Genomic DNA, 22664 nt, shown 5'->3' on the forward strand with positions numbered 1-22664 from the left:
GCAGCATATAACACCCAGAGCCGTCCTGTGGCCCATTTTTACTCCATACAGGCAGACAGTTTCTGATTTCTCTTCAAGTCACCTCGATCAATACGGATATCTTCCTGCTTGCGTAGGGCACTTAAGAATATATCAAAGGGTGCTTCATAGGCCCTCACCCAGCTGGTGGTACTCTCGACCCAGAACTCCGGCTTCTCAAGTAGGTGTGCAAGTAAACTCAGAAGGTGCAGCGTATGTGAATTCCCAATCAATCATTCAAACTATTAGATACTCCGAATCAAGTAAAGTCTCTAATGCCATCACGAAATCAAAACATATACACTGTGTCAAACATAAGGCCAAACCTTCTTATGCAGTTCCCTCTGTTTGTTGTTTTCCGCCAAGTCAACAAATTTTTGTTAACATATGTTGTTCAGTTCTTTAGCACGTTCGTAATACTGCGGACGTACCATGCCTCCCAGCGGAATAAGATCTTCATCCTGCAGCTGGTGCATGACGGCTGAGATCCCTTTAATAAGTTCCATCTCGTTTTGGTGTTGTAGTAGTTCTTCATCCGTGAAATTGACAGGACATGGATTTTTATGATGGTTAATATTGTCCCAACGAGCCACAGCCGTAATCAATGCATTGCGTAGCGAGAAGAGATCTTCTCGGTCCCAACAGCCAGGGACCAAAAAAATAGGGTCGATCCTAATAGTGAGATGTGGTTCACAAAGTACCTTCCAGTGCTTTGGACCTGCTTCTTTAACTGCATCACAATAGTGGTCGAGAAGCATTTTCTCATGTTTGTATTGATCTGATTGCTCAGCGGCTGAGATTTCTAGCATCTGTGGATAAAGCTTTTGCAGAATCCTGGGGGAAGCAGAAACGTGCTGCCAGTCAATTATGCAAGTGATTTTGTTTGTCTTCGGATCAATAAATATATTGTCGAGATGCAAGTCTGGGTGTGAGATCCTGTTTGTCTGCTCTGTGTCCATTGAAGTGGACACTAAGTATGAAGCAATTGTTATATAGCGCTTTATAAGCGAAATATAATCATCTGGCGTTTCAAAGTGTTCCAACGGCCGATGATAATTCAATCTTGGCTCTGCATAAGATGTTGCCCATTCAAGTTCGTTCTTTCCGATAGCTGTGGCATAATCAGCGGCGTTATTCCCTGCAAACACACTAGCCTGTGATTAGGATAATTATGCCCGAGAATAGTATACATGGACCTCTGTCAATGTTCATGGTTGCTCTTTTCCCTTCCCAAAGCCTTGGATTGCTTGATGGCCCGATTACAAAGCCCGGTAGTTCGCTCTTATGACAGAGAGATGATACTGAAGCCAAGCCTTCTAGTATATCCAGCCGCTCATATATGAGAGACCTTGACTTTAGATCCGACTCATAATAAATGCATCCATGTTTTGGAAAAGGGATTGAGGCGAGTTTCTTCTCCACAGCCACGATTTGGTTCACTACTTCCAGGCGTTCTGGTATAGGTAATGTATCCCAAAGTTTGCCCAATGGCTGCCCTGTAGCTTTCTCCTCGATAATGTACTCAGCACCGACTGGGTTAGATGCCTCAGCTGACCAAGCATAGACACGAGGGATAGGGATGTCTAAGACGTCCCGTAACTTTGCGTTGCGTTAGCTCTGGGAAAGGACGTATAGTATATCAATTAGACCTACAAAATTACGTGTCGCAATCTCCGACATGATTGCATAGAAGGCTGGACTTGCGTTTGAATATGGTAATCGAGCAACAATTACATCGCCGGAGCTCATAGTCAAGATAAATGCTTTGTTGAATTGCCCTTCGACACACTTAAGAAGCTTCACACCTATAATATTAAAGATCAGATAAGAACAATTAGAGTCCGTTTCTTCCTGTTGAAACATATTCTGGAATTTGCAAGATACCATGGGTGAGTCCACTGAAGATGAAGAATGGGAAGAAATACGAAGATAGATTGAAGGGCAAGACGGGAGTCCGCCCCAAAGTGATGCGGAACGAGTCTTCGCCAGAACTCGTAGAGAGACGCACTTCGATCACTCCTGAGAAGTCTGAACTGACTTGGGTACTTGTCTCTGGCTCTACCATGCACCCGAATCTCTCGAGTGGATCAAGCAAGGGCAGAGCGCCCTCTGCATCATTGGCTCTCCAAGATGCGGCAAGATCTATCTTGCATATTCAGTAATGCAAAATCCTACCACCTTGCAAGAGTCGCTAAATGGAAAAAGTCCTTGTGTTGGGCTTCCCTGTTTCTCTTTCTCGCGGCCAGGTTTCGGAGTTTGTGCGGTCCCTTGTTCTTCAGATTCAAGACTCTAGGCACGTATCTTTACTGTAGATGATTCAGGAGACGTTTCCTTGGATAGAAGACAGGCTCGACGATAAATTTTAGCGAATCATTCTTAGGACTCTGAGACAAAACACTGCACGGCTTCTTGGATCTGTCTGCGAAATGTGGCACCGGACCATCCACGCCACATTAGATATCCGTCAGCGCGCCAGATTGAGGACTCTTTCCACTTTGCAATGGCTGCTTACTGCCTAAAGGCCATTGATTCTAGAGGGGTTGTGCGCGGCCCGGTTCCAGGACGATGTCGGCGATACGATGTCCGCTGTTATAGTTACTTCATGTAGCCTATTGGGGGTGAGATCTGTTTCCCAGGATAACGGTGCGGCCAGAACAAGTCGCCTCATCCCTCCGTATCTACCTGGAGTCGAATGCCTGCGCAGAACTCTTTTTTTCCAGATGATTCGGCTACACCGCGAAGAATATCTCGAGCAGGGTCACACCTCGTTCTTAAGGGCCGGAATTCAGTTCCTGAAACGTACCTATCGAGTTACCGCGACGCCTGGATGCGGTATTTGCAGGTCCCCAGACACCCAGGAGATAACGGAACCGACAAGGCTCGACCTTTGATGCGCACTAGGTGATTGCCCTGGGCTAGAGTATACTGCCAGATACCTGATCTTGCATATGTCCAAGCTAAAACCAAAGAATGATCTTAGGGGCTTGGTCGGAGAATTCGATAAATCAACCAGCTGGGAGAGAAAGCCCATTCTGTTCTCGAAGTGGACTCATTTGCAGAACTGCTTCAAAGCTTCTCAGGAACTTAGACCATCGGTATCCTTGCTTCACGTGCTCGTATAGCAGAACATGGCTGAATGGCTGTCTGGGCGCTCGTAAGCGGCTGGAACTACATGGCTAGAACGAAATCAAGTCAGACAATGGCTTCACTGGTCCACATTCCATGGCAGCAAAGGAGCGGTCGACGTAATATGCCAGCATGAGTCCACAAGTTAACCAGCTTCCCGAACGAAATGTACCATTAAGCACGTCTCGCCGTACTCGGCGATGTGGAAAGCTTCCTTGGTCGATCGAGGCGATCTTGAAGTGAATCTTTCTCTTGAGCTCGCGGCATGCAGGGCCAATGCTGACATAGTCGTGACGCTGCTCTCTTACCATCGTGATTTGAAAGACAGGCTTCGGAAAGAGCTCGCCACCAGGGGCGTTATGCGGGATGAAATTGAAGCAAGCGTACAGCTCATCAGAAGCGTCTCAAAAAAATGTGGAAATGGTGGGAGCGGAGGTCATCCCCGCAGAGGAGACTGCGTTGATACTCTACGAGGCGATTTCGCATGGCTATCCGGATATAGTAGAGGCGCTGATCCGCCATGGGCTCGACTGGAATTTACTCAAGCGTAATATAAAAAACAAACCTTTAGGGTTCGCGCTCGCAATGGTCAAGGATAAGTTTCCGCTGTCCTCTGCTACTAAAGCAATTATTAGACATCTTACCGCTGTATTGTTCGAAACCTCGGGTAATTCCGAGAGCATTCTTTCTTCTACCCCGGTGGTGGTGGAAGATGTGTTCGAGGTGACGCGAATTCAAGTTGACAAGTTTGGAGTGACATTGACTCGAATCCAGGCTTCGAAGATACTACTGGGTGCCAGAATCTGGGACGAAAAGTCAAGACAATCGGAAACAGCCCGTCGTTTTGATAGTCAACCAGCTGTGGCTTTGGTGCATAGGCAGTGAGTCTGCCTCGCTTACTCGCAGCATTACTGTGCATTGTATTCTGCCTGATGGGAAATGCTGATAGAATGCAGACGTGGTTGTTTCGACCTTTCCCCTAAGAGGAGCATGCTCGCCAGACGACCTAGACAGATACGATATGACCGACATGCTTGGAAAGGTTACCACAAAGATCCTCCGACAGGAAAATCTTCTGCAGCCAACTGCTCTGGAAGATCTCCTGTTGAAAATCATCGAGTGCGTTGTGCATGGACCCTGAAAAGAACTTTGAGAATGAGTTCAGATTTCTGGACATGTTTAGCAATTCCATCAGCAAGATTGTGGGTTCTTAGCTGCATCTAACCAGCATTGGCACGTCGGGAACTTACCTTGATGTACGGTAGGCGGACGGCGAGGTAGTCTGCTACGAACGGTTCATGAATATGCTCGGAGAGCCGGGACAGCAGGGACGGCTTGGGATCAACGCCACTATATGTTCAAATCCTTCATATAGACTATTTCATATCGTTACACTAAGCTGAGGGTAGCTCCCTTGCTGATGTTCCGTTCGCGAAACGTAGCTCCCCATGCTTACAAACACATATATTGCTTAGAAAGTCACAACAAAAGGGGGAAAGTTTGTAGAAAGTAGTGAAAAGTATTTCCTTGCTACTCAGAACATCGCAGAAATTCGCTTCCCTAATACATTAAGCTCAGAATGGGAATATAATGAATTACGATAACGTTAGGTGAAATGTAGAAAGTACTTTTTAATAATTCCAAAAATATTTACTATATTATAATTGACTTTTCGTATTTACTTATATAGTCTCTCTAAAGCTACTCTGTATATATTATCTATAATTAAAGAGATGATATAGCAGTACTAGGTGTTAGCCATTTTATATTTATTTTGAAGACTTTATTAAAACCTAAAATTTACAATATATGAAACTATATTAAACAATATGATTTTGAAAGTAATATTTTCGGCTCCCAGAGTCCCGAACGTTCTAGCCCTAACGCTGTTAACAACTGTGCTTTGCCTGATCGGATCGTCTCTTAGGTGCGCAACAACGTTTCGTGACCGCAACAACTCGGCTACCCTGAATAGTAGCTGCATGGATATTAATTGCTAGTGATGCGGTATCCAATGCAGGTCCAGTATACTATTGACGAGGGACACTATCGGTGGCAGGCCAAATTGGGGAGGTCATGTCCTTCCTCTACTTGGCATTTTCATGGCTCGATGACAAGTTAACGCGACGGCCAGTCAAGGGTAAAGCTATAAAGTCAGATATAACTATAACCATCATGCTTGACTTCCAGGAATCTCGAACACAATCTCCCGAGACTATGCCACCAGGTGGGACCAGGAGGGGTCAAAGGGCAGTTTCGCCTGATAGGTTCGCAAGGAAAGACGGGAACCCACCAAAAAGACTAGTAAACATACATAATCGGCCCTTCTAGACACCTTCTGCAATACAACTTAGCGGGATGATTTCTCGCTCTTGGCTCTCTCCTACCTATCGGCAAGTCATACCCTAATCAATATGAGTAATGGCAGAGGTACGATTCCCCGCCCTAGGTTTTCATGCAACTCGGGCATTTTAGCCTACTAAACCCCCTGTTTCTTGAACCACAGCCGCATCCTCTGCACCTGCAAGTGAATCCAGACCAATAGGAACAACAACTGAACCAAGTGGCGTATTCCAGGCTCAGCTGAACTTTCGGGGTTTGCTCTGTTCATTGAACATGCCAGTCAGATCCAGATAAAATCCGGGACGTGGACGTGGTACTTGAATATCTCGAATTAACTTGCCTGAACTTCAAGTGCGTTTGCCATGTATTGAACAAGTTTATTTTCGCATGGTCAAAATGGTCCCAACAATCCTGTTGCTGTCTTTCCTAGGGACAGCATGGGGCAATCCTCGTATGCTCCGTTATCTTCAACTACTCTAGGCGTAACTAACAAGGCGGTAGTAGTCTCTCGTGCCACTTCTATCATAGCCGACGGCTCCCAGGTCCCATCCTCAGAATCACCCGCCTTTCCAAGTCCTGCAGGCGAGTCAACTTGCTACACCAGCAGTCAATGGCTCGTCATCTCCGGTACAAGCATATTCTGGCCAACCTCCACCAACTACCTCTATGGACCAACCGACAACCCTGACGTCGACTGCGCAGCGCAATGGATGCAATATGATGCCCGATCAAGCGGCCTCGAGTCTCTGGGCCCTACCGCGACATCAACATTAACGGAACTAATCCCGACCAGCACAGGCGCCTGCAGGACAAGCAGCCACCTTGAAAGATCTGACGATATCCATACCGGCCCTGTTACCACACTTTGCGACGGGCATGCGCGCGCCCTCGGCCCCCCAGAAACCGTGACAGACTATTACCCTGGCACAGGACCATGCAGCACCTTCTACCTCCCCACAACTATCACAACAACTCTCTACAACTCTCCCTCTGGCTCCCCAGCTTGCCATCTTCATCGCGAAGGCTGCAAGGCCGTCTGGGAAACATACAAAAGCCGCTCACTTGCCTACAAGTCAAGTATCTCCGTTTCTGTCCCAGGCGACACAAACAGTCCCCTCGTCCCCGGCCGCTGCCCTATGACAACACGCGACAGGCCAGAGCAATGCGGTAGCTGCCACTTTCTTCCCGACACCGCAACGCTATTTTACTGGCCCGTTACAACCGCCAGTGGCGAACTCTGCGCTCAAAATGGAACCACAATCCCCGCTACACCGACTGGTAACGGCCCTAATACAGCACTGCTAGGAAGTCAAACTCTTGTCTCACCCAGTGCCTATATTTTCTTCACATCAATTTACGCCTGGGGTAATAGTAATCACGCCGGGCAGTGTGGCGCATACCATGAAAACAAGATGATCTCTGTGCATCCAACAGCCATCACTTCACGGAGAGGACACAGAAATGCGCGGTATCCCACCCGTGGAACAGCGTATCCGTTTAACTTTGCAGAGTTTTTCCCTCAGACGATAGGTAACTATACACAGCCTCTAATCCCCTGGCCGCAGTATTGGGGTGGGTCGCAGTGTGGCGTGTATGATTCTGCCTGTACAATGATCCGGAATGATTATTTGCCTTTCATCGATATGCCGGATGCGGTAACGCAGATCGACGCCAAGTGGGAGAGCTGTGATCGGAGTTGGTATATCCCAGCTGTGACTTTGGTGCCGATAGTGGATGGGACTGTTAGCTTTCCGAGCCCAACGCCTACCAGGGATGGAAACGCAGAGGAAATACTGGGGTTAGAAGAAGCAGTACCACAGGGCTCAGTGGGTGCGCCGACGCCGACACCGACGCCCTTGTCGACGGAAAGTCTGGGATGGTGAGCGGCTTGGTACATCGGTATTGAGAGGTGGTATTCAAGGTTGCGCGGACCATTAGCATCAGTGCACTTTGTGCACTATTAGCTTCGCGCAAGCAAAAGCAACGGACTGTGGTGAAATATAGGGGACGCGTAGGAGACATTTGTTACGAAAACACCATATATATAGATGGTGGTTAGACGTACCAAACAAGGAGTTGGATATTTTAGTCATTTGAGCCTAGTAGTGAACCTAAGCCCGCTATGTTGATAACAAGTATTCGTTGTGAAAAGCCAAGGCTCGATCAATTAAGCGATAGAGTTCTATAAAGTGCTATACAATGCTTTACTCGCAAAACATTTCCCTCTCTCTGGATACATCTCTTTTACAAATAAGTTATCTCTTCATAGACCCCCGTCACATTGGAACACGCCGGGTAGCCAACATCATTCGGTATCATGTTGTCTAAACGAGCTCGCCTGTCAGTAGACACATACAAGCCACAAGGGGAAAACCCCATGTTGAGATCAACAGTTTTGAAATGGTATTTCCTCGTTGCTAAGAGATTATATTAATCGCAGTGTATATAAATATGTCTCTCAGGGGAATAGAAACTTACAGCCACCCTGCTGTCCCTTAGTCAGGTCACGTAAAGTCCTACCGGTGATCGACCAAAGAACCAGCAATCCCAGCAAGTATATTTTCTCTTCGGATCAGAAGCGTCCCCGCTATTGAGAGGAGTTAGCGTATCTGATAATAGTAATGAATTTTCGGCAAAAGACTATATATACCCTTGAACGGGCAATTATTTGGTTATCAATACTATAGCAACGATTCAAGTCCAATGTGGTATTAAGACTTGTCCCATTGCCGATAGGGCAGCTTGCTACCAGTCGACCGGCGATATCAAACCATGGCTCTTTGCAGGCCGCAAGTCCATGCTGTATTCTCATCAGTATCCTGGCAAAACTCAGGGGATTGGGCAGCAAAAGCAGCCAGAGATAAGGCGACGAGGAGTATATATTGCTGAATGGGCATTGTGGCGGCGAGGATATTGTTGGACGGGTCGTCTATATTCGAAAGATACCGATGAAGTCAGATCCTGAGATCAGACACACCACGGCTAGCACTCAACGCTGTAATGAGTGCCCCCTAACACCATCGGCTGGGTGTGCGTCTTGGGCTGTGAACAGGACGCCGCCAGGGCTTTCCTCGACAAAGAACATGAAGGTCTCCCTAACCCGCATGATCAGAACGCATACATTGTTGGCCGCAGGGGAAAGCACAACATTGTCATTGCTAGACTGATTGGACTAAGAAAGGCCAACACCGCTGACACTGCGGCGAATATGCTTCGCACGTTTACACAGATCCATTTCGGACTGTTGGCAGGTGTCGGAGGGGCGCCACAGACGGCACCTGATGAATTCGGTAGGAGGAACGATATCCGGTTAGGGGATGTTGTGGTCAGTAAGCCCCAAAAGGATCACGGTACGTTGACGATACAAGATTCCATGCTCACTAGGCTTATGTACAAAGTTAATAAGTGACTAGGTGTGGTCTAGGCGGAGTTCCGCATTACGAGAGGTTGGTATACAAACCCCCGAAGGATTTAATACCACATCCTATTTAAACAATCCGCAAGTAGCTTTGTTCGCGGCAGCACAAAAGCTTCAATTGAACTATAAGTTCTAGAAGGGAAAACCACAATAGTAGACCTAGGAGGTGATTTCGGTCTTGTAAGAGTGGGGTTGACGTACTTTCGCTTACCAGGTGGCGAGCATGACCTCCTGTTCTGTGCAACGTAACATCATCCGAACGAAGGCGAGGACTGCAGCCATTGTGACCCATCTCAAATCATGGATCGGGTCCCGCGGCCGGGAGACCGTCCCTCCGTCCATTATAGGCTGATTGCCTCCGCAGTTACGACTGTGAGATGCCCTACCTTTGGAGATAGGCTTCGCAGGTCGAACAAGGTACCGCGTTTTGAGCAGGAGGCGGCGGGCTTGTTGGATCACTTCCCGCATCTTGTCATCTGGGGCATTGCGGACTATGCCGACTCCCACAAAAGCAAGAAGTGGCAGCCGTATGCTGCAGTAATTGCTGCAACCTATGGTAAAGACCTATTAGCGGTGATTCATCTCCAGGAAGTTGCTGAGCGTACCCTTGCGGCGGAAGTTTCAGGAGGAATGTATGAATGCCCATAGGATCTAGAGGAAGGAGGTTAGGACAAGAACTTAGGAAGGCGGTGCTAACTAGAGCTTGACTGTAGTGAACAAGATAGAAACCGTACTGGACATCAATCACCGCAATGAGATCCTTACCTGGCTGCCTACTTTGCATTTTTCATACCGAGCAGAACGGTCTGTATAGCAAATTCGTACGCATAGCGGATTGGCTGCTAAAAACCCAAGTATTTAAGCGCTGGGTCGAGGCGGTTCCCTGGCAACTCCTGTGTTACGGCAAGTACTTATTCTCTGAAAGTTTTCACAACGCACTCATAGATTGTCCCTGAATAATCTCAGGTTGTTAAGTTCATTATTGAGCCATGTGACTAGTTATAGATATTTGATTCCAGATTTAAGTAGATGCTATCGTGTGCCTAACAGCCTGCTGTGGATAGATATAGGTAATGTTTCAAGTTTCGAAATTCGCGTACGGCGCAGATTAGGTAAATAGATCAAGTAATTCGACCACAGTGTCCCAACGACGAGGACAGGGCGGAGAAAATGTTGAAAACTAACTTTAAAATCTCTAGATAATTCATACTTGTTTGTACTAAGCTGGAGTACCTGGGGCAGGAGGGGAGGCTGCACATAAGGTATATCAAGATGAGCACCTGGGCAATCTACGTTCCCTACGTAAATAAAGAGGTTCCAAGTGGAAATCAATCCAAAAAAAAATAAGACAGCAAAAGCATACAACAGCATTAGTCTGACTGTGCTCATCCAGAGCCAGTCATGGGCGTCCGGCCGCTCTTAGCGGGCCTTCAGGGCCTCCTTTACGGACCTGAAACTTATATTAAGCTTGAAGTATCAGTCAGTACTTGGTCCTGGCACCACCATATCTATACGTCTTGTGAAGGATTACTCCTGGGGTTAGCAATTCGATACAATAAGTCTTTCCACTAGGCAAAAAGACCCACTATGATCAACGACTATCTACCACCAGTGACTACGTAGCATCAGTGACTACCTACCACCGGTAATCATATCGCTGGTCCGTCAAACTCTCTTAATAGATATATGATACTGTAAATTCCTCCTGACGAGAGTATGTTGCGTACTTGATTGTGTAGAAGGGAGATTCTTTGGTCAACGCATGCGTGGTACGCAGACCATTGGGGCTTGGTAATTTAGAGCATCTTTTCCGTGATATGCGCTGCTATAAGCCTCCACCCTGATGAAATGAGCCATATATACTGTGGGGAGAACTGTGAACAGGTAGGTAGCTGTACATGTCCTATAGGCTATTTAACTTGTTTAATGAACGTCTCTTTAAGTATGTCTGTACTCAAATAAAGTTATTGTTATCGAGATACATTTAGGTTGACGAGTTAGTCTCTTATTTCTACTGGCTATCCTGATATTGGTGTCACCACTTATACTCTTTGATTGTTTCAGCAGCCCCTAGAGTGAAACCAAGCAAAGCTGAATCTGGACAGGAAGGGAAACAATGATTGTCCCGAAGTGAACAACGTACTGATGACTAAAAGGATGACCTGGTAGACTGTGTAATGGCTGAAGCCAACGTAGATAAATCGATCTAATTGGGTAGCTCTAATACGAGAGAACCGCTTGAAGAAGAGGATATTCCACGAGTGAAGCTCTGTGGATATCGTCTATCACGAATACAAACAGAGTAAATCAGTCCCTACTCGCTGACGCAACAGCGGCCTGTATAGGGACTGCGCCGTCACTGTTTGGGCCTTTGTCCCTTGGCGTGAAAACATCCAGATCCAAGAATCAGTGCCAAGCTGGCTACATCTTACAGAATTGTGTAGAAGTCACCCTAGAGTTCTTATTTTAGGGGAAAAAAAGGTATATAAGGGCTCAGCTATCCTAGGCCCTCTTTTCGCAAAGGGATTAGAAAATAATAGACTCCCGTAGCATACAAAGAATATTAATCTATAGTGTATGGAATCCTATAATAGAGGCCCGCCCGTCAGCATACCCTAGAGCAAGTGTGGCGTCTTTCGCAGCAGAGCATACAAATGAGCGATACTCGGTAGGGAGCCACAATAGATTCTTACAGGCTAAGGCAATCCAATCATTTGATAGGGATATCCGAACTTTATAATTAGATTCGTTTAGTACTGAATTGGCATCACTTGAATGGCCCTTTAATGTTCGCCGGTGTGTGCCCATCGTGGTATCCCAGAGCTTGATAATACTCTCATCAGAGCCCGGCGCTAGTGTAAGCCCATCGGAGAGAAGGCCACTGAACTGACTGTACCTGAATGGCCCTCGAATGTTTGTAGGCTTGGGCTCCATGAATCTTCCACTACTGGTAGCCTCTGTATCTGTTTCAGAATCTCACCCCAAAAAGCCTTTTTAATAATGCTCTGTACAGGTGCAAACGCCAGCCCTGAATAGTAGACTTGGAGTAGAGTAATACCAGCTATAGAGGCGTTTTGAAGAAATCTTCTTGCATTATAGAGAAAGTCCAACAGCTCAGTATCTATACTTATCTAGAATATATATCAGCCACTGCTAAACTGTAAATCTATAGAGACTTACCCATCGCTTGACTCCAGCATATCTATCGTCCCCACCGCGTCAAATTTACCTCCAATTAAAGCTAGTGCCCCTAACCAGTGAAGGAATCGCTTCTTAAGAAAAGAGACAATTTCAGATTAAGGGACACCGCCTTTACTCTGCTTAAGATAATATACCCAGTAGTGGCAGGAGTATTGCAGATCAGCTGTGAGGTGCTGGTTAATGACCTGAGGCTTGATATCCTTGCGCTGTATTCTGTAGCTTGCTAGGCCACAAATATTGTGTTTTCAGCTTGATTTTCATGACACGAAGGCAATGTGATAGTGATACTATTTTCATATGTGTCTTTCCCTTATTCACATGGAAGTGACCTTTGGTGTTAACAAGGAAATTCCGAAATGAGAGATGTAGAATACAGACCGGCGCGTTATGATTATCCGGGATATTTAGAACTGAGTGAAATCTATTTAATTGATTGCGGATGTCATTCTTCTGTATTCCAGCTAGCTGTGCAAGAGCAGTCACTGAAAGAGAAGTAGTAAAAGAATAATAACTTTAATTATATCTTAAAACACTTACAAGAGTTGCGTAAAATCATGCTGATTCTTAAAAGCAAGGAGTTGATTTAATATCGGTAGATATATCCTGTCTATGTTAGATAGATATTGCTGCTATATCTTGGAGAACAGCTAGAAGACGCTTTTCTAGAAGCCAGTCTCTATCCTTAATAAAACAGCAAATAGTGGCCGCGAAAATAAATAAAGGAATAGCGATCTTTACTAGCTTTTCTATATATTTATTTCCAGGCTATTCCAGGGGAAGTGAGTGCTCAATCCGTATTTCCGAAAGTTTATATTCCAAGAACAGGCGGATATCATGTTCAATTACTGGAACAGGAAGCTTATGGAGAATCAGGTCCAGATAATTCTTATCCTGCTTGAAGCCAAGGCAAATTAGAAGTTCAGGTCTGCTGGTTAGGGACACTTACAGATATACAGATCTAATTTTCTGTAACTTAAACAAGAGCTGCAGTATAACTTGTATATTATTTTCTCTATTATATTTGTCTATGATATTAATAACTATTATAATTATTGTAGACTGGTCTAGATACAGCTTTATAAGAGGCTGATAAAAAAGCTTGTCAAACTGATCACTGAGAAATTTAGATGCAATATCCGGATTATTCTTAATAGTATTCAAGATACTAGGCACTACACACCGGTGCCTCATTACTAGCTACCTCATGATAGTTGATATTAAGTATTTCACGTTACTACAGTCAGCTTCTCCCTGCTTGAAAAAGAAAGTGGCACCTAGCAGTCCTTGGTTTTTAAAAGATTGAGCAACCGTCCGCGCAATAGTAGACTTCCCAGTCCCCGCTATCCCTTTTAACCAAAATATAAATTTACCATCTGACTCAGCCCACTCCAAGAGTTGACGACAAAGGTCTGTCCTGGTGTCCCGGAGGCAAAAATCCTCATGTTGATTAATATAGGAATCATAAGATGCTCCTTCTGTGACATGTAGACTCACAAAGCTAAACTGTTCAACAAGCAGTTTTATAGATTCAGCTAGTTTATTAATTTTGTATAAGATATTCTCTGCTTTCTCTTTATAGTAGAGATATATCTATAGTTTGATCTACCTGAGAAGATTTTTCCCTTTCCTTTTCAACTGATGCTTTAAGCTCTTTAAGCGGTGGTCCGTGATAGCAGTGACACAGTCCAGCAGTTTCCTTCCTATGCTAGCGTCCTGGGCCTTTCGTACCAGTACTGTATAGTGTAGGATAGCTCTGTAGAGTCTAATTAATGCATTTTCCAGGTCCTGTTTGGCATTGGAGTTGCCGGCAAGATAATATTTCTTTTCAATAAAGGCGCATTGCGCAAGAATGTCCGCCAGATATTCTAATGATTCAAACAGGGCATCTCGTAGATCATGATAATTTTTAGTCATCTCCATTTCGAATCACAGAGTTAGCTAGCTTTTACTCTGCTGATGGGCATTACATACTGTTAACCCAAGTGACATGATTGCCCAAGCACTAGCTGTATGCTGTGTAGGGTCAAGAGCCGCAACGGTGCTGATCATAACTTTAAATGACAGTGCTGCATTGATGATCTTCCTGGAGGATGTCCGAAATTCTCCATTCGCTTTCTGCTGAAATTCCTTGTATTGCTCTTTCATTAAGTGGATGACCTCACTAATCTAAACTTCGGTTTGGGATGGTTTCTCTCTCGATCAAGTCCATAGTAACTTCGGTTGCCGATAGAATTCTTCACTTCTCCTTGTCCAGCTGCTTGTAGGCAGCTTGCCACAAGTTGTGTGGTATGAAGGGTCTAATTGACTGAGTAGTCTGGATAGTGGATTGGCTGGAAGATAATGGTAGTGAAGTATTGGTTCTGGTATCTTTCTGGTCTTCACATAATTTATATAGCGGCCTTCAGAGAGGCATCTCAAATCATTTGACAGGACTTTGGAGATATTAATTCTTGAGACTTGTAATCGCAAAGCCGGAGGTTGAGGAGATGGGTAAACTCGGGTGCTGTTGTCCTTTTCTCTTTCATTTTCTCATTTTCTCACAGTTGTTACCCCACCCTCGGATGTGTTGGCACGGCTGAACAACAGAGATATAGCGATCTTAGTAAACCAATTACCGCCAAGAGATATAAGATATATTCAGAATACATAATAATAGAGGATACCAATGAGTACCAATTAAGCTATCTAGTTAAGAAAAAAAATTAAGCCCCAGGTATACAAAGCTGCCAGCAAGTTAATCTTCCATGGTCTTACCATCAACTTGATGTTCCAACTGCACGCCGCGGGGGTTCAGGTATCTGCGAAGTAATTGGTTCACCGCAGATCAGCATATCATGAATAGGGTCCAGCATTGATCGAGTTATATTAGGAGCCATTTTCTGTGGCAACGCAGCAGCAATCAACTGCTAACTTCGTTGCCGTAGACTTTTTATCCAGATAGAGGGAACACTAGAAGGATAACCGGTAGACGCTTGGTCCGGACGATATATAAGATCTATTGCTGAAACAATCGACGAGTGTAAGCGGGGTTTGGGTTTTGTTTATAGCCTTTGATGACCTGCCTCTAGCAATATACCTTAATTTCGTTTGTAATATACATAATACATAGCATTTGTGGAATAATATTGTAACGCTTAAATAGCGTAAATAAGAAATATACTTTTTATGACTGGCAATGTACGTGTTTTGCGATCACTAGTATACTTGAGCGCCAGCATTCCTGTGGTATCTTAAGAGAATAGACAAATCCTTTAAAGGCATACTACCGCTTTGTTATGCCTGGGGATCCGGGCCGGAGCGCTGCTGACCAGTTAGCTGCCTTGCGTAGCGAGGGTCAAACCTGAGTATTAGAATCCACTGAGACTCGATAACAAGTGCGGTAGTGGTGACCTAATCCAAGGTCCCGATCGTGAGTACTATGACTAGACCGTGAATAGCTCAAGTCCAGAAGGCCAGGCCTATCAAGTACATATGCCCAACAGTTAAAAGAGTGCGAACGAGTTGAGGCTAGTCTATTAACACTAAAGGTACCTCTGTAGTAACAATGTTAATTGATCACGAAGACCTAAACTGAGTATATGAGAATAGTTGTCCTTATATATCCTGTGGTCATATACCAATCCATATACCATTCTGTATGCCATATCACGTGATTGGTACATTAGCGATTCGCCAGTTCCCGTGGTTGCATTAGCGCGGCTCCCTCCGGCCTGTCAGTTCTGATTTGTAGGGTATGGTTGCAAGTCCTGTAACATATAGGTCTTGTATACGACACTGGATTTACACCTTCACTCTATATATTATACATAATAGGATTTTGCGGGCTTATAATCCACATTGAGAAAAAAAACAGGGGAAAACAAAAACATACAACAGGCGGGATTCGCTGGTGGTCACCCACCCAACTACTAACCGGCCGGCGTGTGGCTTAAGTACGGCTGAGCGGACGGGAAGCCCTGTTTTCCACACCCTATGGTCGTATGTACTTGTCGGTAGTAGTAAGAGGATTATATGTGCCCGTTTTCCAGGGGGTGCCTTCTCAATCCTTGATTTTCCCAATCCCTCAGAACGCTTATTTTTAGTTTAAATCGCAGCAATGGCATGTCTGTCAATAGCTCAACTTCTTCATTCTACCGAGACGACGTCTTGGAGCGAGCTTGAGAGCCAAACAGATAGGATGCCTTGTAAGACATCCGTTTAGGTTTATTTGGTCCAAGATCCACGGCACTATCTCTACGTCCATTACTCTGTTCCAAGTTCCTACATCCAATTCGTACTTTGGGAAGGGGGTAGATAATCAAGCTTGATCTATTCCGTAGTTGCGGGACAACATCTCTATTAGCCTACAGCACCACGACCGCAACAATACCCGCACTATGGCTATACTACGAGTTGACACCATTTCTCTGAGATTTCTACCCGGGCCACTGGATACATGGCATCAATCACGCTCACTTCCGGCTGTGGGCCTACGGCAAGCAGGAAGACCTCCGCTGCGCGGGGTGCAAGGTGATGCCGTACTATAGTCGCGACCACCAAGCCGCTCACCGCTCGTCCCATAAATCAGCCTGTACCGTCGTCAGAAAACACCGCGCAGTCTATAGAAAACGAAGAGCAGAAATTGTGCAATGGCCCTAAGAATTGATGGGGATTTCTTCGCCCACGACGTGGGATATTTCCTTTGGGGGGGGGGTTTAGAAACACGCGATTACATGCGTACACGGTTCGGCTTCGTCGAGGCAATGTCGAAGATCAAGAACATTGAATCTGTCGGGGCACAGCTTGAGCATCTCATGAATATGATACAGCTGTGTCGGAAAGATAATATGGGTGTGCGGGACTTGGTGCAGGAATTGATGCTTCGTCTGAACAAGGACTAGGAATGCTACGACTTTGTGAAATGGTTGACGGTGATTCGTGGAGACTCTCAGTATGACTGGGCCGATGATCAAATGCCACATCTTAATATCAAGAACGCTGACGTGTTTGAGCCCGTCGATCCCTCCTACAAGAAGTTTGGGAATCATTAGCCAGTATGTGAGCGTAAATCTAGTTGAGTGTCGCTATTTTTGCGTGGTTAATCATGCGTTAATGCTCCGTAGTGAACTGCTGCTGCCATTCTATTTGTCTCATAGTAGTCAACCCATGTAATATTCTCTATACAATCCCCTTCATATTATTGTCTAGTACATACGACAATAGGGTGTGGAGAACAGGGCATCCCGTCCGCTCAGCCGTACTTAAGCCGCATGGAGAACGTGGTCAGCCCCCAGAAAGCCCTTTTGCCTCTAAAGCAGCGGCGTGATGCTTTTAGTATAAGTGCTAGTGATATGGGTGAGGACCCTATCACCCCTGGTGATGATGGCTCACTGGTGGTGACAAGGGCTCTAGGGGGGTGACGAAGGCGAACTCAGCGGTCGACCGCAGAAGAAAACAGTGATTGAGCTGCTTTTAATGGCATCTGCGCCCTGCAGTTCGAAGAGATGTACTTGGTTGTCACTGAATCCATCCAAAGGTATCAATCCTCTCAGCTTCCACCCTTTGCTCGCACGTGACATTATATGACCATGGCTTCCTGTTTGAACATACGGTCGTCCTGCGCCGTCGTTGCGTGGTTGCAGATGAGCTGAGGTCAACTTTTTGACGCCAACGCTACTTATGTCAGACCAATGGTTGACATCACGTGACTGACTAAATGGTATACGACTGATCGCTAGGAAGTATACGAATCGGTATACTGTATACCACATGTATACCGCCGGTATACCAACCCAGCTACCACAGTACCCCAGGGATGGATATATAAGGACACTTATTCATGTAGCTAGCTTAGGTCTTCGTGATCAATCCAAATTGTTACTTAGGATACACCTTTGGTATCTAGTTAGTATTCGACTTGTTCGCACTTCCTTAACTACTGAGTATACATACTTAGTAGGCCTGGCCTTTTGGACTTGAGCTATTTACAGCTAACCATCATCTTCGATCAGACCTTGGATTCGGTCACTTCACGGAACCATATCGGATTCATCGCTCAGGTTTGGTTCTCGCTACGCAAGTGCAGCTAACTACTCACGAAGCTCTTGCCGAATACCCAGGCGTAACAGACCAGAGCTTATAAACAGGGTAGATTATAAGCTAACACTGTTTGTAATATTTATTTATCTTCTCTTTACTTTCTCATTTCCCCATCTTCATATAGATGTCTGTCCGGTGCTGATTAATTATATAGCTAAAGCCTCGGAAGCTACGTGTAGCTAAGTGCTTGACTATTAAGACTATAACACATTCCTCAAATATCAGGCTTAGCTTAAGGCATTGGATATGCAAGCTTTAATATATAGTATAGAACCAGATTACAAGTGTCAAGACATGGAACAGAGCATGGTATATTATTATAATCTAAATATCTCTCTTTACCTTAACGCCGCGATACTATTCAAGTTTGAATATAATAAGGAAATTGTTGGCCTAAACACAAGAATTGCTGATCTTTTGTGAAGGATTGCATGTCAGCCCAGTATTTATAAATTACTGGCGGAAGATCAATCCAGGCTATATAAATAGAAAGCAAAAAAGCTTCAGGTAAAGTAATCTGCGCATATTTCACAATAGTAGGATGAATGCTACAAAGAGTATATCTCTCAAAAGAGATTTACTAAATATAATATAATAAATCTATTCAAGATCTATACCAAATATATCCTGACTAGAACTCGCCTGCGCGAAAACCTGTTTAAAGAGATATCTATTAATAGTGAGGTAAGAAGACAATACCTTCAGGATATAGTCAGTCTCAATATATTAACTAAGAGAGTTGTGTATTATCCTGGATTAACCTCTGTCAATAGGCAATATCTGGTCTGCTAAAAATCTATAGAAAGGTTTGCACCTTGCTTTACTTTAAAAGCTATAGGGACTGACAAGTTACTAGTGTTGCCCGGTAACTGCAAAATTATATAAAGCATATTCTATAATACTGGAGAAAGGCATTAAATACAGCTCCTTATTAACAGTATTATAAGAATAATAAGAGAGCTTACTGCCATGTCCAATAAAACTTTATTCAGTTCTGCTACTTATACGTGCAGATGTTATACAGCGAAGAAAACTGGAATCAGCACTGTGGTCTTTATTTAGCCAATCTAAAATCCCGGTATAGACTGCTGACGTTCCGCTATATCCTTGTAGCTCCTGGATTCTGTTTCTTCTGTCTAAGGGATGGCAACAAGAGACCGGATGAGTGTTCTAAGCAATAGCTGAACAAGGCCACACTCTTGAATTATATTGATAGATATCTCTTCCAGCTGCTATTGGGAAACCCAGTTACTTGACCTTATCCCTGTTGCTCTGGGAAGGAGTATGGCAGCGTTCTAGGCTTTCGGCGTTACCTTTTTGATGTGTACTCTATTAAGGAACCTCGCTCTAATTGCGTGACAGGGAAAAGGTATTGGAGTTTGGAGCCTGAAGAGTCAAAGACTGTCCCGGAGGAGCAGTCGTTTGAGGAAGGGAAAAGAAGAAAATTAGTCTAAGTGCCGGTATTGGTTTGAAACGTTAGGTTGCTATTCTAAAGTATATGTTAAACGAATCCATCTACTATGGGAAAGCGCAATAAATAATATCGGATATAGCCTAGATCACAACTCTCTCCACCATAGTCCTTTAACTGGTAAGACTCAAGTAAGACTTGATTGCCTTCGTCTTTTCTATCCAATCTGCCAACCGTGACATAAACTAGCCGAGGTCAGCGAGTTCTCCTGAATCATACCATGACTTGGCAGATATTTTCTTGAAGAGGTAATTGTATATCTTTTCGCCCTGTAGGAAGAATTGGAGCAGCTAAACTATATTGTAATAGCATCTGTACAATCGTAGCGCGTCCTTTGAATTGGGCGCGACCTAACTGGGTGACCTCGGCAAATAACTGGCTAGATATAAAAGGCATGGGTAAGCAGTCGGGACCTGATCCACTTTTCCCCGCATTTGGTCATAGTCAGTTATTCATCCTCCCTTGTCAGGGTACACTTTCCCTGGCACCAGTCGCTCTTCTATCAATTACTACATGTCACGGAAAAGCCCGTTGAAAACTACTTGACGCTTGTCATAGCCATATCATGGAGCCCATGATGATCATCTAGGCTTTCTAGAGATTCACTCTCTGCTTCACAGCGTCTTTTTGCAATACTTCAAGATCTGGTGTTCTGTAGCCTGCTCTTTCTTGAGCCGGCCGCCCTCAAAATTTGACTAGTGGCTATACTGCGATGGCGTCGTGTTACCAAGTCAGTTCTGGTAACCAAGAGAGTCTACCGGAACGCAACGGCATGGTCCAGCATTGCAAGAAAAGTCGAGCAAGCTATGTGTGTCGGGGCTGCCGGAAGAGAAAAGTGAAATGCGATCTTGTCATCACCGGAACTCCCTGCAGTAACTGTCACGAGGATGGGATTGTATGTATCGCGCTAGAGTCCAAGAGGAGTAGAAGATATCGTCAGCAAAATCGTCGACTTAGCAACGCACCATCAAGATCGCCCGCACATAGTTCGAGGCAAGGGACAAATGTGCCTTTCCATCTTGAAGAGAGTAGTACTTGTTTTGTCGAGTTACCAGCTTATGTGAGAACCGTCCACACTAGCTTTGAATCTGAGAAAATAAGGTTCCTTGCCAGCCGCGGCGCGCTGGCTATACCCGAGGCTGGCGTACGTGATGAACTTATCGGGGCCTTCGTCTTATATGTCCACCCATACATGCCCGTTCTCGATCTGCAGGAGTTCTTCGACTCCATTCGCCAGACTCAGAACTCTGATCCAGTCAGTCTCATTCTGCTGCAAGCAATCCTTTTTGCTGGCTGCGCGTTTGTGGACATGCCACTGCTTGAAAGAACAGGATATCAGACGAGAAGAGATGCTCGGAAAGCGTTTTACGTTAAGGTCAAAGTGAGCAGTTACCAGCCCTCGGCAGTTTCGCAAGATAACGGCTGACAGAAGACAGTACCTCTATGAACTTGACTGGGAACCGGATCCCATCCCGGTCATACAAGCACTCCTGCTCATAACCTACTGGTTTGAGTCACCAGAAGATCAGAAAGACCCATGGTATTGGCTAGGAGTGTGTCGGCTACTAGCAAATAGGATAGGTCTGGGAAGGAATCAGAAGAGTGTGAGAAGCCCACCAAAATCGTGGAGACTTTCACGTCGCCTCTGGTGGCTGTGCATACTGCAAGACCGTGTCATTGCCATTGCCACACGTAAGCCGTTGCAATTCAAGGAGGAGAACATCAATATGCCATTGCTCACGCTGGAGGATTTCGAGACTCAACCGATCGATACCGGGATCGCTTCGCTACGCGATTCTGCATTTCTCAATGACGCGGTAATCAGACAAACGTTGGCGCGCTTGTGTATTGAAAAGACAAAACTTGGTCTTTTGATTGCACGAATTCTCACTCAAAATTATACACTGTCCAGCATTTCTGAATCCCCTGTGTCGAGTGTCATGCTGTACTCTCCCAATCACCCTTTGACCAACCTGAGCATGAATATTTCGATTCGTCGCAACCTGGAGGAATGGCGAAATTCGCTGCCAGATGATTGTGTATTCCCAGCTCCATCGACATATGCTCGGCAACAAGATCCCGACGATAGAGTGCTTTTGCTACATCGTGCAGTGCTGCGCATGTTCTCATTGATGGCCTTTGGCCTGTTTTATAGACCCTTACTCTCGGCAAATAGGGATCCTCTTTACGAAGCCCATTTTCCTCGGTGTGATGTGAAACGGACGGTCACCGATGTAGCAGATGAAACAGCCAGAATGGCCGAGCTTTTCTATGAGCGAAACATGGTGCAAAAACTGCCGCCTTATGCCACCACTTTCTTCATTTCCGCGCTTCCAACCTTTATCGTCCAGATAAACAGTCGCACCGAAGCACTGTGTGATAACCCAAGATTTCAATTCCGCTGGTGCAGTCAAGCAATTTTTCAGCAGCGAGATATCTGGCCTACTGCCGATCATGCATATGCCTTGATCCAAGCGATGGTCTCTAAGGCCCAACTGCAAGATGATCAGGGCCTTATTCCAGAGGGGCTCTCCTCGGAAGATACAGGAAGCGATACTGTGTTTCCGAGCCGTGAACTGGTACTACCAGTCTCAGCGACCTCTATGCTTATTCCGGATGGTAACATGAACGTTGTTGGTGTTCTTCCGGAGAACATAGAGAACGGGGCAGCATGGCTGGAGTTCAACGCGATCTTTAACCAATATTGCAATTCCGTCGAGGCTTATCCAGCAGGCTAGGCATGAGCTTGCGTACCATAAAAGGGATACTGGAAAGACCACCTTCTGTGACCTTCTTCGTGCTCATGTATCCGTGATTGCTTCTGTCATTTGAATCTGGGCGCGGATAGCTCAAACACGGCTTCTCTAAAACGTACGATGTCATCACCGGTACAGCTACCTCACTCCTTCTATCCTTTTAGGCTTACTCTGACACACTGGCACGCATTGCCTCTCTCGGGTGATAATAGCTGGATTAGTTAAGCCATTGCTGGTTATAATCAACACAATT

At 45.3% G+C, this 22664-nt stretch overlaps 7 protein-coding genes across 7 annotated transcripts; 5 read left to right on the top strand and 2 right to left on the bottom strand.

The window, feature by feature from the left end:
• Positions 1 to 398: 398 nt before the first annotated feature.
• BDW43DRAFT_296379 (kinase-like domain-containing protein) lies at positions 399 to 2083 on the bottom strand (the record flags this gene model as incomplete). The annotated part of the gene is made up of 4 exons (XM_032044198.1): positions 399 to 1156; positions 1209 to 1617; positions 1672 to 1823; positions 1903 to 2083. 4 exons carry the CDS (start codon positions 2081 to 2083, stop codon positions 399 to 401), a joined length of 1500 nt encoding a protein of 499 aa, XP_031905847.1.
• A 1481-nt stretch (positions 2084 to 3564) lies between these two features.
• On the top strand, positions 3565 to 4285 carry BDW43DRAFT_305897 (uncharacterized protein; the record flags this gene model as incomplete). Its single annotated transcript, XM_032045892.1, has 2 exons — positions 3565 to 4014; positions 4094 to 4285. 2 exons carry the CDS (start codon positions 3565 to 3567, stop codon positions 4283 to 4285), a joined length of 642 nt encoding a protein of 213 aa, XP_031905848.1.
• Positions 4286 to 5688: 1403 nt separating this feature from the next.
• BDW43DRAFT_260440 (uncharacterized protein) lies at positions 5689 to 7710 on the top strand. The gene is made up of 2 exons (XM_032040208.1): positions 5689 to 5938; positions 5989 to 7710. The coding sequence occupies exons 1-2, from the start codon at positions 5875 to 5877 to the stop codon at positions 7368 to 7370; spliced, it is 1446 nt and encodes a 481-aa protein (XP_031905849.1). The 5' UTR covers positions 5689 to 5874; the 3' UTR covers positions 7371 to 7710.
• A 549-nt stretch (positions 7711 to 8259) lies between these two features.
• Positions 8260 to 9623, top strand: BDW43DRAFT_319274 (nucleoside phosphorylase domain-containing protein; the record flags this gene model as incomplete). The annotated part of the gene is made up of 4 exons (XM_032048875.1): positions 8260 to 8362; positions 8493 to 8837; positions 9093 to 9150; positions 9184 to 9623. The coding sequence occupies 4 exons, from the start codon at positions 8260 to 8262 to the stop codon at positions 9551 to 9553; spliced, it is 876 nt and encodes a 291-aa protein (XP_031905850.1). The 3' UTR covers positions 9554 to 9623.
• Positions 9624 to 12081: 2458 nt separating this feature from the next.
• BDW43DRAFT_296406 (uncharacterized protein) lies at positions 12082 to 14631 on the bottom strand (the record flags this gene model as incomplete). Its single annotated transcript, XM_032044207.1, has 12 exons — positions 12082 to 12177; positions 12211 to 12329; positions 12373 to 12588; positions 12763 to 12847; positions 12953 to 13034; positions 13080 to 13118; positions 13167 to 13303; positions 13337 to 13604; positions 13713 to 14020; positions 14078 to 14267; positions 14347 to 14505; positions 14540 to 14631. 12 exons carry the CDS (start codon positions 14629 to 14631, stop codon positions 12082 to 12084), a joined length of 1791 nt encoding a protein of 596 aa, XP_031905851.1.
• A 2217-nt stretch (positions 14632 to 16848) lies between these two features.
• BDW43DRAFT_305900 (uncharacterized protein) lies at positions 16849 to 17136 on the top strand (the record flags this gene model as incomplete). The annotated part of the gene is made up of 2 exons (XM_032045893.1): positions 16849 to 16938; positions 16987 to 17136. The coding sequence occupies 2 exons, from the start codon at positions 16849 to 16851 to the stop codon at positions 17134 to 17136; spliced, it is 240 nt and encodes a 79-aa protein (XP_031905852.1).
• A 3711-nt stretch (positions 17137 to 20847) lies between these two features.
• BDW43DRAFT_305901 (fungal specific transcription factor domain-containing protein) lies at positions 20848 to 22393 on the top strand (the record flags this gene model as incomplete). The annotated part of the gene is made up of 2 exons (XM_032045894.1): positions 20848 to 21036; positions 21092 to 22393. 2 exons carry the CDS (start codon positions 20848 to 20850, stop codon positions 22391 to 22393), a joined length of 1491 nt encoding a protein of 496 aa, XP_031905853.1.
• Between the last annotated feature and the right edge of the window lie 271 nt (positions 22394 to 22664).

The sequence above is a fragment of the Aspergillus alliaceus genome (assembly GCF_009176365.1).
Source record: "Aspergillus alliaceus strain CBS 536.65 unplaced genomic scaffold BDW43scaffold_2, whole genome shotgun sequence".
In the NCBI taxonomy this organism is placed as follows: domain Eukaryota; kingdom Fungi; phylum Ascomycota; class Eurotiomycetes; order Eurotiales; family Aspergillaceae; genus Aspergillus; species Aspergillus alliaceus.

Coding starts and splice junctions, on each gene's coding strand:
- BDW43DRAFT_260440 (XM_032040208.1), top strand. CDS start 5,875: ATGGTCAAAATGGTCCCAACAATCCTGTTGCTGTCTTTCCTAGGGACA. Junction 5,939..5,988: donor GACAGCATGGGGCAATCCTC/GTATGCTCCGTT, acceptor ACAAGGCGGTAG/TAGTCTCTCGTGCCACTTCT.